Here is a 22,437-nt window from a genome sequence, read left to right as displayed (position 1 = left end):
ATACTAACATGAGTTTAACTGCATTCTCTTGTTTGTTTTACACTCCTGTCAGTAGTCGGTGGGAGACATGCATTTTAGAATTTCTTTGAATTGTGTACTTGATACACGAAAATAAACTTAAAATTGACCTTGTAGTTGAAAATGCTCAGTCCTGCCATTTCTCCCAAGACTACATAAAAACTAGCAATCTGACAAAATGGAAAGCTGGTTGATGGGTCAGTCTTGTTGTTCAAGGACAGGATGCTTGGTGTCTTTATAAGAGTCACTGGTCACATTCAGGTGAGAGTTGCAGGGATCATGTCCATCAGCAGGCCTCACTTCAACTGGATATCATTGAGCTGGACGAGGGTCTGTTTGTGATGAGGACGACGTCTGGTCTGACAGCTCACTCTCTTAGCAATGTGGATCCAAAGAAACGTACAGATGTCACCATCATAATTGCATCCATGATAAAAGTGTGCTAGAGGAGCACTGGATGGTAAAGTGACAACCAGACAAAGACTCACTAGACAACATTCCTTTTTTAATCATAAGATTGTAGTGCTTGCTTTCAGTTTGTCGGAATGTAGAAGAGCAGCCTTGTGAGCTGACAGACAAGCCGAGTCCTGCTGTGGTGTGAGGTGTGGCCTCACAACTGACAACACCTGCCGGAGTCGAGGGGCCTGCTGCTACTGCTGCTTCACTGCTGTAAGTCTTTCAATTCTTTTTCTGGAATTCCTTTGAGTTGCTGGACGTTTTTTAGTGGCACTGAGGATGGCACAGATGTGCTGGTAGGATTGGAGATCAGGTCTGTGCTGCAGGGGGTGCAAGCAAATGTTAGAAAAAGAGATCTGGAGCGGAGTATGCCATGTTGTGTCAGCTCTGTTGGATACAATGTGACAAGTGACGTGGCTCACTGCTTTATTAACAATCTGCTTAGCACAAAGTTCACCATCAGTAAAGCACTAAAACCATCTGATTAGATGTGAATTGCAATCTTGAGAAACGTAATGAGTCTGCGTCTCTAAATGAGGCGACTCTGTCTGGTTTATTATCTTCACAGCAGCTCAGCTCAGGTCAGGTAGGGGTGGTAGTCAGGCTGGGATTGTTAGATCTGAACTGAACCTCAAATGAAGAGCCAGTGATGAGTGGTGAGCTCTGAGATTGGTAACAAAGCGCAGTCCTGACCTACTCACCAGTCTTTATCATTGCTGGTAACCTTAATGTCCACATTTACATCTCTGCATATAAGTTCCATTAATTGTGTTATTTGTTCAATGCTTAATTATAGAATTTTGCTCTTTTTCTACCCTTAAATTGTTTCTGATTCTAATTCAGACCTTTCTTTCATGTGTTTATGTATCTGTTAATTGGTGTTTAATGTTTGGCATTGGTTTCTATTCAGTGTTATTAATGTGATCTTTTTCTTTAGTTTTATTCCTATTGTACCTTTTTCTAATTATCAGTGAAGTGCTTTGAGCACAGAAAAGGTGCTCTATAAATAAACTGTATTCTTACTGAGATCATTTCAAAGTAGCGTGTCCACACGGCTGTAAAATCAGTTCTGTGATGAGGACACGTGTGGTGGTCTTCTCAGAATGGAGAGGCTGGAGGTGATATTGATAAAGAAGCTCAGTTATGAAGAGCTGACATGCAGGACGGCTTTAGGAGATCTTAAACAACAAAAACTTCAACATTTACATGTGCAGCACATTTCTAGACATACTGTTCATGGAGCTCAAAGTGCTTTACAAACAGTAAAATTAAATTAAAATTAGAAAGCGTTCAAATGGAAGAATCCCCAGTTAGTTATTTTTAGTTTTTAGTCTAATCTACAGAGTATATTATATACTAGCCAACCCGCGGCATAGCATACGCCGCATAATTATGTATTGATGGGTGACCACTTCCTGAACGACACAGTTGTCAGTACTTGTAGTCACAGCTGAGAAACACTTTTTAAATGTCTTTTAAGCACAGTAGAAACAATGAACATGTGAAGCATCCATAATGTAATAAGCCACCAAGAAAAGTAAAATTGCAACAATGCTATCTACAAAAGTGAAAACAAATTCGAGCTCCGTGTATTTTTTAACTGCCTTGTGGGGCTGTAGTAGTGTTGCTGCTGTGCGGTAAGGAGACTCTGGAAGATTGTGTGTTCGCTTCCCGGTTCCTCCCTGTGTGGATAGTGCTTTGAATACTGAGAACACCGCTATATCAATGTAACGAAGTATTATTATTCCTATGTGTCCAGCGTGCTCTCTCGCGCGTGTGTGTGTGTGTGTCACACGCTCTCACTCTCTCGCTGCACGTGGTCCTGTAGGCAAACGCCGCAAAAATAATATATTGATAGCTGAACACTTCCGGAAAGACACAGTTGTCTAAAAGGAGAGAAAAAAATGAACATTTGCAAAATCCGTAACGGTGCTTTCAGTAAGTACAATGCACACGCGTTTAATTTGTTGGCCAGTTTTTGCCAGCCGACCGCCGTTGCACGGTCATCCAGCGATTCAGTTCAGCGACAAACATGCCTCTTCTTACCTGGTCCTCACCCCTCCACCCTCGTTCTCTAAGCTTACACACCCCCGGTCATGTGCCCGCTTGCAAGAGCAACTCACGGAGCCTCGGCCACCAACTTTAAGACCATTGGATGAAGCAGGTCAGACGCTAATGAAACAGAGGCACAGGGCGTATTGGTTTTTAAAGACTGCTTACATCATTTTGTTTTAACCTCAGTTGTAAAGGATTGTTTTAAGGATCCCTATGGGATACCCCACGCAAACCGTTTTACACGCTGCATATGGCGATTCACCTCCGCGAGAAACATGCCTCTATGAACAGTCAACGTGGCTCGGAGATGCATGTGGCCTCTACGACAGACGAATATAAATGACGCCGTTTTTTCTGTGTCGTCGCGTCCGAGTTGGTGGGTGTGGCTCTGCGAGTTGTCGTCGCATCCAATGGTCTTAGAGTTGGTGGGCGTGGCTTCTTCCTGCGTGCGCCATGGGTGTCTTACTTGTCGGCGGCTTAGTGAATCCACGCCCCTTCCGGTGTGCTTTCCATGGTTGGCTACTTGTCTTCTGGCTTAGTGAATTATATATATAGAGTCTCACTTGCATGTTTAATCACTGCTCTCTGGCACTTTGAATAGTGTTTCATTTTTTGCTGTGTTGATGCAGGCAATAAATAAATAATTTTAAAAATAATAAAAAAATGCCTTTAGAGACAGAAGCCATCCTTTTCAAGTGTTTAAAAAGGTTGATTGAAATAATATGCTTCTCTTTAGCACTAAACAATGAATAATACTAGAATAAAAATATTTAGGATAAACATTATTTTTTTCTTTATTATATTTCAATAAATAAAAAACTAACTAATTACAAGGCCTTGATGCAGAAGCCCTTGAGTTGCTAAAACTAAACTTGTAACCCCTGTGGTCGAAATGTAACATCTTAAGAAAGAAAGAAACTGAGAAAGAAAAAACATTATTAACTGTAATGATTACAAGTAGTTACCTCACAATACCAAGGATTGTATTTTGTATTAATCATGATGCAGAGAGTTATATGATTTATTACTTCTATATGATTTGTTCTTCATTTAGGTAGAAAAAGAATTAAGCTTGTGCACAGAATAAGGGACTAACTTGCATTCTTTTATGAGACAATGCTGACCTCTTGATACTAGCAGAACACCCTGTGATATTATAAATCAGTGTGATTATTTCTGATTTCTTACTTAAAACTATTTGAGTCTATTTCTTAAAACTGTGAGTGCCCTGATAACCTCTTTATCTGAAAGAAGCAATGTACACATTTCAATTCAGGGAGTCGCAAGCTGTTATAATTTATGTATAAACTCAAAATGAACTGCCATATATATTTTTTTTGTTTGATACACAAACTATATATATAGAGGGAGGCCCCACGTTAGGCTGCAGGGTGTCTGATCTGACCAGTCAGTGGCAATGAGCTGGGGGGGTGGCTTTTTACTTTAAATTGTGTTTTTGTCTCCCGTTGTTTCCGACTTCAGCGTCCACAAAACGTATCCTCTAACAGGACAATTCAGTAATCAGGCAGGAGAAAAGCTGTTCATGGTACATTTTAATTACTCTTCTCTTTCAGAAACAGTGTGTTACAGCCAGGTCAGAATGGTCAGAGAAACAAAGAATAGAAGTTCATTTTATAAACTGCTGAATTTACACACAGCGTAACATTTAGTCTGGTTGGTTTACATCCAAATGATTTATATAAAATAAAAGTCTGTTATATTATATTCTGGTTCTTCTTATACCTTTTGAGATGAGACACCACCCTTGAAATTTCCGTGCATATATACAACAGTCCATTCTCGTTGTTTATAGGACATCTGCTGATTTCTTAGTCATCTCTTAGTCATCCTTCAGTTCAGTTTGTATTTTACATCAACCTTTCTTCTGGTACATTCTTTATTTACTTGACCATCTCAGTATTTTTCCTAAACCAAATTTTATATTTCAGTGTACATTTTGTTGTTCACTTGACCTTTATTTGGTTTCCCACATTTGTTTTAACCCTTTATGCTATTTCTTTAAGATGAATGCTATGTTACCCTAAAATTATTCTTCCACAAAATCAAACAACTGAAATGGCAGTGCACGTGTGTCCAGTGCTTAGTCCTGCCAGGACAAACAATAGTCTGAGCAAATCTTCATCACATGTCATATATACCTCTGTTGAAAAATATTTAAAAGAACAAAAATTTGATATTTGACACTTTAATGAAGCAAATGCATAACAGAAAACGCTCCAACTTTTAAATCATTTAGCTAAGTCACCCATTAGTGTTATGTTAGGAGATACATTCTCTAACTTCATAAAATTAGAAAGGGCTCATTTTGACAAAATTAAAATACACAAACAAACAAACTTAAAAACAAAATGCTACCTGTCAGTTAGATATCATTCATAGTATTTGTGGTCGTTTTTCATGGTGATGACCGACTTATAAGCCAATTTAGATGTTGTGGAGCCATCCTATTACAGTTGTGTGCTGAACTGGAGACCATAATGTAGAAATCAAGTAACACCCGTTCCATTATACGTTTAAAATGATCAGTTTTGGTAAATGGATGGATGGAAGCACAGACATCAGAATGTTTTACTTATGGATGGTCAAAACCTTTCATAACTTTAAGCTAATTTCTACACTAACTCTGTGTTTTATAAACCCTGACTTTTGTGTAAGAAATGTCCTATGTATGTTTCCAAACATAAGCAAGTTTCACACATGAGACTCCAGGACCAAATGATATTTATCTTGATGAGGTTAGTAAGTAGAAATATAAACCCTTAATGCATATTTTTCAAAAGTCTTTGCACTCTGCACAAAGGATGGAGACTATCAGATATTCTCTCATTGTGTAAGAAGTGTGATTGGGCAGATCCAGGTAACTGTAGGCCAGTAACGTTTAACCTGCATCACAGGTAAAGTAATGGAAGCAGTTGTTAAGAACCATGTCTAGAACAGGTGTTTTAGCACACAGTGTCAGGAATTATTCTTTAAATAAAGTCTGTGATACTCTTGCAATGCTTTCAATGGATGTCCTCTATTATAACGTACTGTATCTGAGCGAGCCTTGGCTAAGAACAGCCTGAGTTCACAACAGCAAATCCTAACAAACATGGACCATCTTAAGCTGATAAAGACAGATGATCTGTCCACTTTACACTAACTGACGTATAGTGCAGTCCACCTTTTTATGTTTGATCTTCATAACGCACTGGTGAGGCCTCATGTGGAATACTGCAGTGACCTCAACATGTTAGGTTTGGAAAGGAAGAAACACAGAAGGACAAAGAAAGGATCACAGCACAGTTTACTGGAAGAGTCAAATAAAAATACACAACTGTAAAAACAAAATGAGCAACTTTGAACTTGAACTATTTACAATTGTCTTTGAATCTGTCATTGCTATGGCCCTGGGAGACGCCGTTAATGAAGCAAAAAAAAACAAAACACTGATTTCACATCCCCCCACCCTCCTCTCTCGAACTATCCAGCAAAATCTATGCCTCCGTGCCCGCCGTTCAGGGTGCCGCTTCTTTTCCTCTCTTTACCATCAATCATACCCCCAATGTCAGTCCTCTGCACCCTTCTCTGCCCTCCCTCAGTCGACCCAACAGTCATGTTGTCCACCCTGGGCTTCAACCTGGCCAGGACACTTCAGTTCTGTGTGCAGATCTGGTCTAGCGGCACCACCAGAGAACGTCCAGAGAAGAGGGACCAAGCTGATTCCAGGACTAAAAGGTATCAGCGGTGAGGACAGATTGAAGGAATGAAACCTTTTTAGTTTAAGCAAACAGAGATTATGAAAGGAATTACTCAGTTGTTACTTTAAAATAAGTTCTTCAACAGTAATACTGGGGCACGGTTGGAAACTTGTTTTACCCCAATGTTAGAAAGAACCACAGACACATAGAATAAATGACCAGGTAATGCAGTGGAGTGCAGGGTTTTAGGGACCTTCACATCTCGATCTGATGTTTATTTGGACTGTCTTGGTGATAGGATGGAGGATCTTGTTGGCCTGTATGGCCACATAGTGGTTTTAATGTCCAGAATGCACAGAATGTTTAGAGAGTTAAATCTAATGGCTGGCTTTGGCCTACATCTGCTGAAAATACACTTCACTCTCAAAGCTCAAAATGTATTGCATTAAGTCCAAAATCATTCTTAGACTACACCACAAGGGTGTGGATCACCTTGAACCCCTGGACTGGGGACCACGAAGAATGCTTTATAAGAAACAGGATTTTTTGCAGAGATTGGAATATACAACAAAAAGAAAGCAGGAGCAAAAATAGTTAAACTGCCTTGCATTAAAAGCAAACAAAATCCAAATCCTCAAGGACAAGCAAAGCAAAATGTCAAGAACCGGAGCAAATCAAAGAAAACCACAATACTGACAAGAACAACATAAATCTACCAAAGCACAGAGATTTACACTTTCAGTTTAGTATTGTTGTATTGTAGATTTATGTATTTTTAATTTTTCAATCATTTATTTAATGAAGTAACAAGATGATGTTTGTTGTTTTGTTGGTTTATTTTAAAAAAAGTAAAAATTGATTTCTTAATGAAAATAAATAATAATTTAAAATTTATACAACAAATTATTTCTAAATCAATCTACTAGAAAAATTGAAAAAATATTCAGCCTCAAAGAACATTTTAAAGTATTGTTTTTTTTTTGTTGTTGTTATTTTTTGCTCCTCTTATTTTCTTGCCTTGTCCACCACATATGGAGCCAAGGGGGGTGTTCTCCTTCCATTTGCAGCTGTACTGCTTTTCTGTTTTTAGGAAATGTAGTTTATATAAAAGATTTTTTAGAATTGTGCACTGCTTTGATTGCCTTGAGGTTTGGCTGTTTGCTTCGTTGATTGAAGTTTTTGAAATAACAAATTATGTTTCTATTATTATTTTGGGACCACAGTTTTCTTGTGGTTCCCCTTTTTTCCTATTCTGAGTGCTTTTAGATTTCACAATCATTTCTTCTTGGTCTGTAAAGGCTGGAATTCTGCTTCTTAAGTTTAGGGTTGTATGGCTCTGTGTGGTATGAGGCAGTTACAAAAGAAAATTTCAAATTCAAGAAACAAACAGAAAACCTCCGTCTGAAGTAATTAAAATGGAAAATCCATGAAGATGAACAAATGGCTGTAACAGACCTGAAGAACTAACTTCATGTGGTGAAACAATCACATATATCCCTTATTCATTCTTTTTAACCAGAAATATATTTTATTTAGTTTAAATATTTGGAAGACTCCTGCATGACCAAACATCTTAGAAGAATAAGTCCAATACAGAACCTTACCACCGAATGTGGAGGAAATGTGTAACTGTTCTAATTGCACTTGACTTGGGTCTGGAGCCTGAGATTCGGAGTTCTTCAGAGTGAGAATAAACTCTTTAGTTTGGTGGTCATCATCTGTCTTCCTTGGCATTAACTCACTAAGCAGAGCGGGCTCAAGACAGAAGTGAACTAAACGACCGCAGGGAGCTCCCATATACTGACTCACTTACGGAAAATGGGAAAGATGACAAATGATGACAAGGCTCTGTAGCCAGCGAGTGCACCTATGGGGTGCACACAGTACCAGATTTAGGGATGACCTCCTCTCCACGGTCTTTGATTCTGCTCATTCCTCTAAGGGGGACTCTTCCTGCTGTGATTGCTTTCAACATGACACACAGGATCCCCCTAAACCGTTCTTCGATGATGCTCATTACTCCTTTCCTATTAACACCCCAGCTTTGACAAGACCTCCGAAAGTGACTTTTTAACAAGGGGCATCTAGACCTTACTTAGCTTAAGGCCTCACCAGTTATAAAACTGGCACTCTACATAAGGACTGGTCAAGGACTCAATTGGAGGGTTTAAGTTGAGAAATTATTCTGTGGAGCTCAGGAAGATTTATTTCAGTAAAGGAATTTACTTTTCTAAAAAAGAGCATGCTGAAGAAGAGCAGGATTCATTTTGGAGAGACAAGCTTTGCATAGAAATCTACAGGTGGCATTTCATTATCTTAAACTTCGTTTAGAAGACAATCAATAGTTGAAAATATAACTCTTAGGTTTGCTGCCTAATTATTTATAATTTTAGAAAGATAGAACTGCCTCTCAAGTCCAACTATTTTATTATACTCAGCTATATGTGTCTTTAAAATTTCATAGTGGATTGTTAATTCAATTTGACTCCATTTACTGTACATTCAGCCCTGCGGCATTTTCTCTTAAAATCTGACACTCTATGATTTTTTTTTCCGGGTATTTTAATGCTGGTGTATTTTTTTTTTTTTTTTTTTTATATTTTTATTTTATTAATTTTCATTGTAATCATTCCATACAAACAGATCAATTTATAACCCAACAAATTTGAAAACAAATCAAACCCCACCCCTGAGAAGGAGAGCTTAGCTAAAGGAAAATTTCTTTAAGCTTTTTAATAAGGCAACATTAGACAAAAGAAGGGGAGAAGTAAATATCTATATAAATAAGAGATGGAGAAGGGAGTTAAATGCAATAATAGTTATTTCTCTTATTCTAAAATAATATTGATTAAATCCTGCCATGTTTTGAAAAAATTTTGTACAGATCCTCTAACTGAAAATTAGATTTTTTCCAATTTCAAATAATATAAAACATCGGTTTCCCACTGACTTATAAGAGGAGAATTAGGATTCTTCCAATTTAACAGAATAAGTCTGCGTGCCAAGAGTGTAGTGAATGCAATCACCGTTTGCTTGTCCTTCTCCAATTCAAGTCCATCTGGTAGGACACCAAACACAGCTGTTAGTGGGTTAGGAGGGATTGTGATACTAAGGCTGTCTGAGAGGCACTTAAAAATTTTTGTCCAAAATGATGTTAGTTTGGTGCAGGCCCAGAACATGTGACCCCGTGAGGCAGGAGCTTGGTTGCAGCGTTCGCAGGTTGGATCCTGCCCTGGAAACATTTTGGACAGTTTTAAGCGAGACAGTTGAGCTCGATATATAATTTTTAGTTGAATAATTCTATGCTTTGCGCATATAGAACTCGAGTGAATTCTCTGCTTTGCTACCTTCCACTCCTTTTCTGATATATTGATTAAGAGATCTTCTTCCCAATGTCCTCTTGGGTCTTTGAAAGGTAGGGACTCTAATAAGATTTTATATATTGCGGAAATAGTGTTTGTTTCCTCGGAATTGAGCAGTATTTTTTCCAGCATTGTGGAGGGTGCAAGGTGGGGGAAATCGGGCAATTTCTGTTTAACAAAATTTCTAATTTGAAGATAGTAAAAGAAATGTGTAGCTGGGAGGATAAATTTTGAACGTAATTGTTCAAAAGATGTAAATATGTTATCTATATAAAGATCTCTGAGCATTTTAATCCCAAAACTTTTCCAGGTATTAAAAACTGGATATGTTTGCGAAGGTTGAAAGAGGTGGTTCCCTTGCAGAGGTGCCACTGATAAAAGATTTTCCATCTTAAAATGCTTCCTAATTTGGTTCCATATTCTGAGTGAGTAAAGCACAATTGGGTTATTAGTATATTTGCGATAACTTTCATTTATTGGAGAGCAGAGCAGGGAATATAAAGAAGTACTGCAGGATTTTACTTCTATTGCGGACCAAGCCTCTGTATGTTCATTTATTTGTGTCCAGGTTTTTATGGCTTGTATGTTTGCTGCCCAGTAATAAAACTGAAAATTAGGTAAAGCCATGCCACCTTCTGCCTGAGGTCTTTGTAGGGTCGCTCTTCGGATACGTGGGTGTTTTGAGTTCCAAATGAATGAGGTTATTATTGAATCTAACTGTTTAAAAAATGATTTATTGATATATATTGAAATGTTTTGAAATAAAAAGAGAAGTTTAGGAAGGATATTCATCTTAACAAAGTTAATTCTTCCGGCTAGAGTGAGATGAAGGGTTGACCATCTATGCAAGTCTTGCTTAATTTTTTCCATACAGACGCCAAAATTTTGTTGATATAGAGCTTTATGTTTACTTGTGATATTTACCCCTAGGTATTTAAACTGATCTGCTATGGTAAAAGGTAGGGTGTCTAATTTAATATTATATGCTTGTGAGTTCACTGGAAAGAGTATACTTTTATTCAGATTAATTCTAAGACCAGATATCTTTTGAAATTCTGTTAGTGCTGTTAAAACAGCAGGGACAGTGTTTTCTGGGTCCGATATATATAAGACCATATCATCTGCATATAGAGAAATTTTCTGTTCCAGTCCTTCTCTGACAATCCCCTTTATCTGATAAGAATTTCGGCAGCGAACCGCCAGTGGTTCAATAGCGATTGCAAACAACAGTGGCGACAAGGGACATCCTTGTCTGGTACCACGTTCTAGTTTAAAGTAGTCTGAGCAAATGTTATTAATACAAACTGAAGCTTCTGGACTGGTATACAGTAGTTTGATCCAAGCACAAATATTCGGGCCAAACCCAAATTTCTCCAGTGCAGTGAAAAGGTAATTCCATTCGATCATGTCAAATGCCTTTTCTGCGTCTAATGATGGTGTATTTTTTAAACAGTTCTTTCAGAGGCCATTGTGTCAGCTGTAGCTCATACCTTTGAAAATAAATATTCTACCTTACTGGTATCATTGCCGGTTGTGCTAAGACAGGCACTCCATTCAGACTGATTATTGAGAATATTAGCAAATCTAAAAACTATGTGGAGTTTGCATGTTCTTCCTGTGTCTCTGCAGGTTTCCTCCCATGCAAGTTAGATGCTAAATTTGCCCTGGTGTATGGTTGGTGTGTGTCTTCACCCTGCAGTGAACTGGCACCTTGTCCAGTGTCTGTTCCTGCCTTGTGCCCTATGCTGGCTGGGATAGTCTCCAGCAGACCCCCTGCCACACTGTTCAGGGCAAAGCATTTTAGAAAATTACTGACTGACAGATGCTGCAGATGCATCAAAGTAGCATTTTTTAACAATACACTACACTTTACTAGTAGTTAGCAATATTTCTACATTACATAGAAATGTTCTGATATACTGTACTGACATCCATGACCTGCCTCACGTCAGTTTTTAAACCTTTTGAAATAACTGAACCAGCGTGTGTGCCCTCCCTTATGTGTGGGCTGACTGATGTCAAATGAGTGCAGTGAGTTCATGAATCGATTACTTTAGGGTCACACTGAATATGCACATGAACATTGCAATCCTCTATAATCAGGAGCCTATCGTAATTAGTTATTATAATAGATATGAAGTCTGAGAATTCCTCAGTAAAAGAGGCATTATACTTTTGGGGGTCTATAAATGATCAAGATTACATCACTCCTTGAATAACCACATACAGTGCATCCAGAAAGTATTCACAGCGCGTCACTTTTTCCACATTTTGTTATGTTACAACCTTATTCTAAAATGGATTCAATTCATTTTTTTCCTCAGAATTATAACAGTGTGAAAAAAGTTTACTTGAGATTTTTGCAAATGTATTAAAAATAAAAAAATTGAGAAAGCACATGTACATAAGTATTCACAGCCTTTGCCATGAAGCTCGAAATTGAGCTCAGGTCCATCCTGTTTCCCCTGATCATCCTTGAGATGTTTCTTCAGCTTCATTGGAGTCCACCTGTGGTAAATTCAGTTGACTGGACATGATTTGGAAAGGCACACACCTGTCTATATAAGGTCCCACAGTTGACAGTTCATGTCAGAGCACAAACCAAGCATGAAGTCAAAGGAATTGTCTGTAGACCTCAGAGACAGGATTGTCTCAAGGCACAAATCTGGGGAAGGTTACAGAAAAATTTCTGCTGCTTTGAAGGTCCCAATGAGCACAGTGGCCTCCATCATCCATAAGTGGAAGAAGTTCAAAACCACAAGGACTCTTCCTAGAGCTGGCCGGCCATCTAAACTGAGTGATCGGGGGAGAAGGGCCTTAGTCAGGGAGGTGACCAAGAACCCGATGGTCACTCTGTCAGAGCTCCAGAGGTTCTCTGTGGTGAGAGGAGAACCTTCCAGAAGGACAACCATCTCTGCAGCAATCCACCAATCAGGCCTGTATGGTAGAGTGGCCAGACGGAAGCCACTCCTTAGTAAAAGGCACATGGCAGCCCACCTGGAGTTTGCCAAAAGGCACCTGAAGGACTCTCATTCCATGAGAAAGAAAATTCTCTGGTCTGATGAGACAAAGATTGAACTCTTTGGTGTGAATGCCAGGCGTCACGTTTGGAGGAAACCAGGCACCGCTCATCACCAGGCCAATACCATCCCTACAGTGAAGCATGGTGGTGGCAGCATCATGCTGTGGGGATGTTTTTCAGTGGCAGGGACTGGGAGATTAGTCAGGATAAAGGGAAAGATGACTGCAGCAATGTACAGAGACATCCTGGATAAAAACCTGCTCCAGAGCGCTCTTGACCTCAGACTGGGGCGACGGTTCATCTTTCAGCAGGACAACGACCCTAAGCACACTGCCAAGATATCAAAGGAGTGGCTTCAGGACAACTCTGTGAATGTCCTTGAGTGGCCCAGCCAGAGCCCAGACTTGAATCTGATTGAACATCTCTGGAGAGATCTTAAAATGGCTGTGCACCGATGCTTCCCATCCAACCTGATGGAGCTTGAGAGGTGCTGCAAAGAGGAATGGGCCAAACTGGCCAAGGACAGGTGTGCCAAGCTTGTGGCATCATATGCATCAAGACTTGAGGCTGTAATTGCTGTCAAAGGGTCATTGACAAAGTATTGAGCAAAGGCTGTGAATACTTATGGACATGGGATTTCTCAGTTTTTTTATTTTTAATAAATTTGCAAAAACCTCAAGTAAACTTTTTTCACATTGTCATTATGGGGTGTTGTGTGTAGAATTCTGAGGGAAAAAAATGAATTTAATCCATTTTGGAATAAGGCTGTAACATAACAAAATGTGGAAAAAGTGATGTGCTGGGAATACTTTCTGGATGCACTGTATAATCACACTTGAAAGATATGAAAGTACCAGTCGTCTTCACAGTTTAATTGACTCAAGTAAATACTGCAGTCCTCACAGGTGGCACAGTGGTAGTGCTGCTGCTTTGCAGTAAGTGGAATGTGGAAGAGTGTGGGTTTGCTTCCCGGTTCCTCCCTGTGTGGATAGCACTTTGAGTACTGAGAAAAGCACTATATAAATGTAATAAATTATTATTTATTATTACTCGCTAAAATGCTGCTTCTTTTACCTTGGTGAACAGAATGAAGAAAACTGTAATTCATAGGTGCTGCTTCAATGAACACTGCTGCACCATCAGAGCTGAGCCACGGTTCATTTAATGTAAGAATATCTGTTTTCCTATCACTGATAAGATCGTCTTACTGTATAACGTTTTGATATTTAGTAAAGACACATTTTAGGTGTCAGAAGAGCACAGCTGTATCAGAGTGTGGGGGCACCTACAAATAGTAATTTTTTTTGCATTTATGCAAATTCAGAAATTGTAGTGACAGTCTGGTCCATTGCTAGAGTGCTGATTTGGTGCGCATTGATTGATGAAGCCAATGCAGAACAAACTAAGTGATCACATCTAAACACGGGTTTATAGTTAACAAGACCTGAGCTACGTAAATAGCTTAGATCAGCATCACTGTTATCCTTATTCTTACATAAAATGATTTGCTATTTAGAGCACTGATGCTACGTAAGGTCATTTTAAAAGTCAATTGTTGGCTTGATTTCACCAAACGATTAATGAGATGGATATTTATGAATTTGTGGATACTGTTTTTAAAGTCTTTATTGCAGATTACATGTGACTTAATACAACACACATTTTTAAACAATTTAGCTGCCAGCTCGGCAATGTTTAATATACAGTATGATGTACATTAGTATTGAGATGGATTTCTAGTAGTCACATCTGATTAATTATCTTAGCTGTGATGTCTGAGAGGTTTTGGGTGCCTTGCCTGTTTAGACGTTTCCCATCTCTTCTTAAAGAATTGCTGTCGCTCCCAGCAGAAATAAAAAAATTATTAATGAAGGTAAGGCTGTACTCGGCAACCAGACATTGAGGGAAAACAGCCAACTAAATTTCTCATCAGAACGTCAAAGCATCAGAAGTGGTTCAGAGGTGATGACCTACCTGCAGTGTGATGAGGTACAACAAGGTGGGGAGCATGAAAACAAAATCTTTCCAGAATGCTCTTTGGCAGTTAGAGCCTTAGTAGACATTGCAAATGTAATTGAATAAATAAACAGTTTTCAACAAAAGGAAATGAAATCTCAGAGTACACTGGTGAGGGCCCAGTATTTATTCTGTAATTGTTCAGATCAAAGATTTAGCAATGATTCTGTTCTTGCTTGTCAGTTTTTAATTTATGAAACTTCAGAGTTTATTAAAACACACGTGTGATAATCAGCTATGAGAGAAGTGTGGACGATCACTTAGACAAGACAGCAGGTGTGGTCATATAGCAGCTTTATTTTCTCATCATCACAGTGAGCAGGTTTCAGAAAAGCAGGCAATCAATATTACATGACAGCGTCAGGGCTCTTCTGAACCCTGTCTGTTGGGTGGGGCAAAGTTTTTATACCCCTAGCATACGTGATTTAATATTCATTATGAAAATGCAACAGTCAACACTTTATTATACATAATCCTTGAGCCCCTTCAATGCCCCTTTTGCAACTTGATTCCTTGGCCCCTTTGTTATGGCGTTCAGATGTAAACTAAGGGAAAACGTGATAAGGCAGTCTCATGTGTGGAGTGCTTAGACCTTGAGTCCTTTGAACAAATATTTTTTCTGTTTGCTCAGCAAAGCATGCTGAATGGTTTTCGTAAAGCTTACTTCTCAGACATGAATTAGTAGAAGGGAACAAAGAGAACATTCATCTTCCACAGAAGACATCAAAGGTTAAGATCAAGGTCTCGTGACATTTGCAGCCCATTTGACACCCTTGGGATCTCAATTGTCTTCTTATGGCCTCTTTCCCAGTAGACCGTGGGAGCAGTTGGCGAGAGGTCTTACTTCTGATCTACCACCCTCTGAAGGTGTACAGCAGTTCAAGTGACTGTTGATCAACTTTTGATGTCCGATCATCTCACATCCTTCACAAAATCCAGCATTAGTTTAGGATTTAATGAAAGTATTCATTGAAGAATTTCTTATACTTTAGGAGTTTGCAAAGATAACAATTTCTGGTAATGGTCCACAGTTTGTTTCCCAATTCTAAAAATATTTAAGTGGGGATTCAAATAAACTTTACTTAAGGGTATCCTTAAACCAACAGTCAAGCTGAGAGAATTCGTCAAGATATGGGAAGGATTTGAGTTGTTAGATACGATTAGCAAAGCTCAAGAAAACTGTAAGGTGGCGCAGTGGTAGCGCTGCTGCCTCGCAATTAGGAGACACGGGTTTGCTTCCCGGGTCCTCCCTGCATGGAGTTTGCATGTTCTCCCAGTGTCTGCGTGGGTTTCTTCCAGGTGCTCCAGTTTCCTCCCACAGTCCAAAGACATGCAGGTTAGGTGCATTGGTGGTCCTAATTTCTCGCTGTGTGTGTTTGCCCTGCAGTGGGCTGGTGCCCTGCCCAGGGATTTGTTCCTGCCTTGCACCCTGTGTTGGCTGGGATTGACTCCAGCAGACCCCCCCATGACCCTGTTTTAGGATATAGCAGGTTGGGTAATGACTGAACAAAGAAAACTGGAAAGACCTCCTACAGTTCACTGAGCTCTTTATGGTCCAAACTTTAGGTATCCTCAGACACTATCTTTCTGTCAAAACAATAAAATGTATTTACCCGTCACTTCACTCTTTTGGACCTCTGTTTTGGTATTTTCTAAAAGACCATTTTGACTTCCAGGTTTCTGTCCTTGGCCTGTTTTTCTGATTCTTTCATTTCCTCTACATTTGAACACCCTTGATTTAGTTTTAAGTTGTCACAGCCAATATAGGATGTGACGTCACTCTAACGTTGACCAGCACCTGTCACAGGTTTATATGCCTAGTAAATAATCCTGAGTGTCACATCCTTATCTGGACTGACCCTACTCTTATACTCGTATGTCCCTCTAACTACTAATCCTATAAAGGATTCCCAGGTCCCTGACTTAGTTGTGTGTTGCTACCACCAAGTTCATCCTGACTACAGAGATTTTATTCCTGTGACTATTGGCATGTGTTTATAAATTTAAATTTTAAAATATTTACAACAAGACTGGCTCTCTTCACGCCGTCATGTCAAACACATAGATGATTAAGACCAGACGTGAGCTCCTCTTAGCCATTGACCACCCACTCATTTACTTTAATTCTCTCTGTCCTCTACTGCCCACCTCAATGTCTTCTCTGTCTTACTTCCACAGTCTTTAACCACCGAGGGGCCAGCTGAACTTTGGTTGAAAGGACACCAAATGCCACTCTGATCAGATATTCAGTCATCTTGACGTCTTCAAATGGCTTTCTACTGCACAAAGACCCAACAGAAGTCTGGACAGGCGTACTTTAGGTTAAGAAGACCTGATGAAGAAGTCGCTGCTCTGTCTGGTGAGAACAATTCAGAGACATCATTCAGTCATTAAGAAAGGGTGTAACAAAATCTGAAAGTGGTTTTATTAATATTTAGTCATTTTAATAATAAATTAAAGAAAAGAGAGTCTGAAGATATATGAACAAGTAAACAGATTTATAGGAGCTCTTATTTCTCTTTGACGCACATGTGTTAATTAAATGTCAGAGTCTTTGAAATTACAAACACTCGTCTAAGTGGTGTCATGGTGGGTTTTCTATGTTCTCGCCATTTGCATGTTGGTTTTCTCAAGTTGCTCCGCTGACCTCTCAAATGTGTGTGTCAGTTATGGTGTTTGGTGATTTCTCAGTCAGTGGAATAGAGCTGAATGTCGCTGTGTAGACAATCATGTCGCGTGACACACGCTTGGTATTCAGGATTAGTGACAGCATTAACTGAAAAAGAGAGTTTAAAAAATGGGAAAATGGAGGATTAGGAAAAGTGAGGCACTTGCATCAGTGTCTGAAGATTGTGTCTCAATTGTATGGACACACAGAAAAGAAACTAAAGAAAGAAATCTAAAATGTTTAATTTTAAATCTGTAATGTGGTGTGGGTGAACCTAAACTAGACTTAGCTGCCATCCAGTGGGCTAACACAATTATTTATCTTGTTTGTACAATGCTATATACTGTATACGCTGCCGTTCTTTATTATATTCTGATAGTGCCTTGAGTATGGGAAAGGCGCTATATAAATAAAATGTATTATTATTATTATTATTATTACAATGTTCTGTCCTGCTCAGTACAATTTAGGGTATGCAGGGGGGCTGAGCCCATCCTGGCAGCATCATGCAGAAGGCAGGACCGGCCCTGAATGAGGTGCCTACTAAATCTCTACTTGACATTTGAATTACACATATCTCATAATCTGAATGTCTGTTTAAGGAAGTCTGTGAAAGTGTGACATTTGTGTAATGTGTGTCTGAATACTCTTATATGGCACTGTATTTATTAGCAGTAACTTTGGGAACAGATGACAAATTACAGCCTCTCTCCTACCTGTTGGCCTACAGACTCTTTGTCTCTGTTTTTATTTTATTTGTCCTTTCATTTTAGCTCTGACTGGGGTGCAGTAATATTCTGGAGCAGCCACTAAGTAAAGTTTCGGAAGGGAAAATGTTTGGGAATGACTTGTGTGGACTTTTATACCCGACAAACAAGCACACGTTCAGTTTTATACATTGTAGTCGACATTGTGGTCGACTTGCCTGCATTGCTCAAGTACATTTGTACAATGGGTTAAGATGGCCGTTCTCAACCTGTTGGGCGCGCCCTCCTAGGGGGAAGTAACAAAAAAGGGCAGCGCGAAGATGTGAAAAAAAAGAAAACAAGAATCGAAAATATGAAAAATACAGGTGCTGGTCATAAAATTAGAATATCATGACAAAGTTGATTTATTTCAGTAATTCCATTCAAAAAGTGAAACTTGTATATTAGATTCATTCATTACACACAGAGTGATGTATTTCAAATGATTATTTCTTTTAATGTTGATGATTATAACTGACAACTAATGTAAGTCCCAAATTCAGTATCTCGGAAAATTAGAATCTTGTGAAAAGGTTCAATATTGAAGACACCTGGTGCCACACTCTAATCAGCTAATTAACTCAAAAGCCTTTAAATGGTCTCTCAGTCGAGTTCTGTAGGCTACACAATCATGGGGAGGACTGCTGACTTGACAGTTGTCCAAAAGACGACCATTGACACCTTGCACAAGGAGGGCAAGACACAAAAGGTCATTGCTAAAGAGGCTGGCTGTTCACAGAGCTCTGTGTCCAAGCACATTAATAGAGAGGCGAAGGGAAGGACAAGATGTGGTAGAAAAAAGTGTTCAAGCAATAGGGATAACCGCACCCTGGAGAGGATTGTGAAACAAAACCCATTCAAAAATGTGGGGGAGATTCACAAAGAGTGGACTGCAGCTGGAGTCAGTGCTTCAAGAACCACCACACAGAGACGTATGCAAGACATGGGTTTCAGCTGTCGCATTCCTTGTGTCAAGCCACTCTTGAACAAGAGACAGCGTCAGAAGCGTCTCGCCTTTGAACTGCTGCTGAGAGGTCCAAAGTTATGTTCTCTGATGAAAGTAAATTTTGCATTTCCTTTGGAAATCAAGGTCCCAGAGTCTGGAGGAAGAGAGGAGAGGCACAGAATCCACGTTGCGTGATGTCCAGTGTAAAGTTTCCACAGTCAGTGATGGTTTGGGGTGCCATGTCATCTGCTGGTGTTGGTCCATTGTGTTTTCTGAGGTCCAAGGTCAACGCAGCCGTTTACCAGGAAGTTTTACAGCACTTCATGCTTCCTGCTGCTGACGAACTTTATGGTGATGAAGATTTCATTTTCCAACAGGACCTGGCACCTGCACACAGTGCCAAAGCTACCAGTACCTGGTTTAAGGACCATGGTATCCCTGTTCTTGATTGGCCAGCAAACTCGCCTGACCTTAACCCCATAGAAAATCTATGGGGTATTGTGAAGAGGAAGATGCAATACGCCAGACCCAACAATTCAGAAGAGCTGAAGGCCACTATCAGAGCAACATGGGCTCTCATAACACCTGAGCAGTGCCGCAGACTGATCGACTCCATGCCACGCCGCATTGCTGCAGTAATCCAGGCCAAAGGAGCCCCAACTAAATATTGAGTGCTGTACACGCTCATACTTTTCATGTTCATACCTTTCAGTTGGCCAACATTTCTAAAAATCCTTTTTTTGCATTGGTCTTAATTGATATTCTAATTTTCCGATATACTGAATTTGGGACTTTCATTAGTTGTCATCAACATTAAAAGAACTAAACATTTGAAATACATCAGTCTGTGTGTAATGAATGAATCTGATATACAAGTTTCACTTTTTGAATGGAATTACTGAAATAAATCAACTTTGTCATGATATTCTAATTTTATGACCAGCACCTGTATATTCGAGTTGCTATGAACACTATCGAGTACTTAAGTCAAACAACCAGACTGAAATATGGCCTCGGCGAGATGAAGTTCACATTTATACCATCAGATGCATATCTAGTAAATTCGGCAAAGATTGAAACTTTCAGTGAAAGCACAAGAAATAAGAAGAGATGGGCAGTGTTGCCACATATGTGTAGCGGTATATCGCCAGCAAAAAATATAGGAATACATTTTATTAGGGTTTCAAAAAAACATTGTGGGGGGCGCGATTAAAACTGTTATGAAAACTCGGGTCGTAAATACTTAAAGGTTGAGAAACGCTGGGTTAAGATATCCATCCATTTTCCAACCCGCTGAATCCGAACACAGGGTCACGGGGGTCTGCTGGAGCCAATCCCAGCCAACACAGGGCACAAGGCAGGAACCAATCCTGGGCAGGGTGCCAACCCACCACAGTGGGTTAAGATATGACAAGAGATATTTCTCTGTGTTTTATTTTTAAATGTTGATCCCTTTGTGATGGGTGGCTGTCTCTTCTGTCATCTCCACTCCCTCTCTATCAATGTCTCTGCTCTCCTAAATTGAGATGTTGTTAATTAATAAACTGAGTTTTTGTTCTATCATTGAATCTTTGATATTGCGTGTAATCTTACAAAACTAATGTGTTTTTTGTAATGAACCCCTTTTCATGATGACACTCAAGCCCCATAAATTTTGTATGCTAAGTTGTATTAATTGTAATCGACCGTCAACTACTCCGGAGTAATGTCGGTTTTTGTGGTGCTAGCCACGTCCCTGTGAGTCCTCAGTAAAAGTGCATAAATCCTAAATTTGAATTAGCATGTGCAATAATATAAGTAGAAAACCAAAACAGCTGTTTTTAAGTCCTCCGTCACATCACACTACACTCCTGCCTTTTCCATGTAGTCTGGATTTTAAGTTGGACTGACGACAACCAACATGTGACATTTTATAAAAACGTGGTTAGCTGTTTTTGTGTGATTTGCAAACAAACAGACAGACAAACAGACAGACAAACAGACTGACCAGATGTGATCTGAGAGTTAAAATGAGATCCTTAAAGTGTAAGAGGGATGAATAACAGCAAACAAAGCCAAACAATGTCAAAGATAGACAGAGGGAATTGTGATTTTATTTCTGTAGATTATTTCATTGTCATACTGATGTCTTATCATTTCATCTTGCTGCTTATGTCCTTCACCACCTGGACTCACAGAATCAAATCCTTCTACTTTAAATAAAATTCTGAGCATGAAAAATACTTCTGTCAAATAACAAACATGATCCATTTTTATAATTGTTTTTTTTTTTTCAAAATGGCGTTTTTCACTAAATCACAGAAATAGTTTGTGGTTAAGAAATTCCAATTTCAGAGAATAATTCAGTACACTGGCATCTATAAAGTGCCCAATATTTTATTTTTTATTTGATCTTGAGGATTTTCATTTAGATCAGTGTAATAAAATAACAAAGTGTAAACAGAACAACAATCAAAGAACAGAATAGTACACAAAACCAGAGCCATTAAACACGAGACGTAATTTAAATTTACAGGACAGGAAAAATAATCATAAACCATAAATACAAAACTAACAAGAAGAAATGCTGGTGAGTTTGTTTCCTTCCAGAGTTCAATCTTGAACAACCATTAAAGTCACAGCACTGACTGACCCTTAGGTCCTTATTGTAGTGGCATCACACATTGCACTCTCACCATCTTCCATCATACTGTAAGTAATGGCATAGGAGCAGAACTATTGAAATGCTGGTTCAAATAAGAAAAAACAAGATGGTGCTGTGAGAAAAAGCAAATCATTTTTAATGTTGCCTCCAAAACCCTAGGAACAATCCTCAAATATTTTTCAAGACAAAGGAAAAATTGGAAAACAAAATCCTAAGGCAGACTGTAACAGAAGGCCTGATTTGCAGTTTTAAGCCCTTTTGGAATTGCAAGACTTTTTTAAGATTTGGGGTACAGAATTCACATATAGTGTAGGAGAAACCATTGCACTAAGAGGTTCTACATGGAACTGGGCAGTGGTGGAAAGTATTGACAGTACAATTACTTTGTTACTGTATTTAAGTGTATTTCTCATATACAGTGCATCCAGAAAGTATCCCCAGCGTTTCATCACTTTTTCCACATTTTGTTATGTTACAGCCTTATTCCAAAATGGATTAAATTCATTTTTTTCCTCAGAATTCTACACACAACACCCCATAATGACAACGTGAAAAAAGTTTACTTGAGGTTTTTACAAATTTATTAAAAATAAACAAACTGAGAAATCCCATGTCCATAAGTATTCACAGCCTTTGCTCAATACTTTGTCGATGCCCCTTTGGCAGCAATTCCAGCCTCAAGTCTTGTTGAATATGATGCCACAAGCTTGGCACACCTATCCTTGGCCAGTGTCGCCCATTCCTCTTTGCAGCACCTCTCAAGCTCCATCAGGTTGGATGGGAAGCGTCGGTGAACAGCCATT

At 39.1% G+C, this 22,437-nt stretch overlaps 1 protein-coding gene across 5 annotated transcripts in view; it reads left to right on the top strand.

Moving 5' to 3' along the window:
* The first annotated feature begins 579 nt into the window (after positions 1 to 579).
* Positions 580 to 22,437, top strand: part of LOC114645181 (NACHT, LRR and PYD domains-containing protein 3-like) — a 91,730-nt gene continuing 69,872 nt past the window's right edge. The window contains exons 1-2 of one of the 5 annotated variants that reach the window (XM_051921729.1): positions 580 to 687; positions 16,824 to 16,989. In XM_051921729.1, the coding sequence (XP_051777689.1) occupies positions 16,899 to 16,989 (91 nt within the window). In that variant the 5' untranslated portion in view covers positions 580 to 687; positions 16,824 to 16,898. Of the gene's footprint in view, positions 688 to 16,616; positions 16,990 to 22,437 lie in introns of those variants that run through there. The other 4 variants (XM_051921731.1, XM_051921730.1, XM_028793073.2 and 1 more) reach the window with 4 other exon arrangements.

The sequence above is a fragment of the Erpetoichthys calabaricus genome (assembly GCF_900747795.2).
Source record: "Erpetoichthys calabaricus chromosome 1 unlocalized genomic scaffold, fErpCal1.3 SUPER_1_unloc_22, whole genome shotgun sequence".
NCBI classification, from domain to species: Eukaryota; Metazoa; Chordata; class Cladistia; order Polypteriformes; family Polypteridae; genus Erpetoichthys; species Erpetoichthys calabaricus.
The sequence above is the reverse complement of the archived record's forward strand: the minus strand, read 5'-3'. Positions and strand labels throughout refer to the sequence as shown.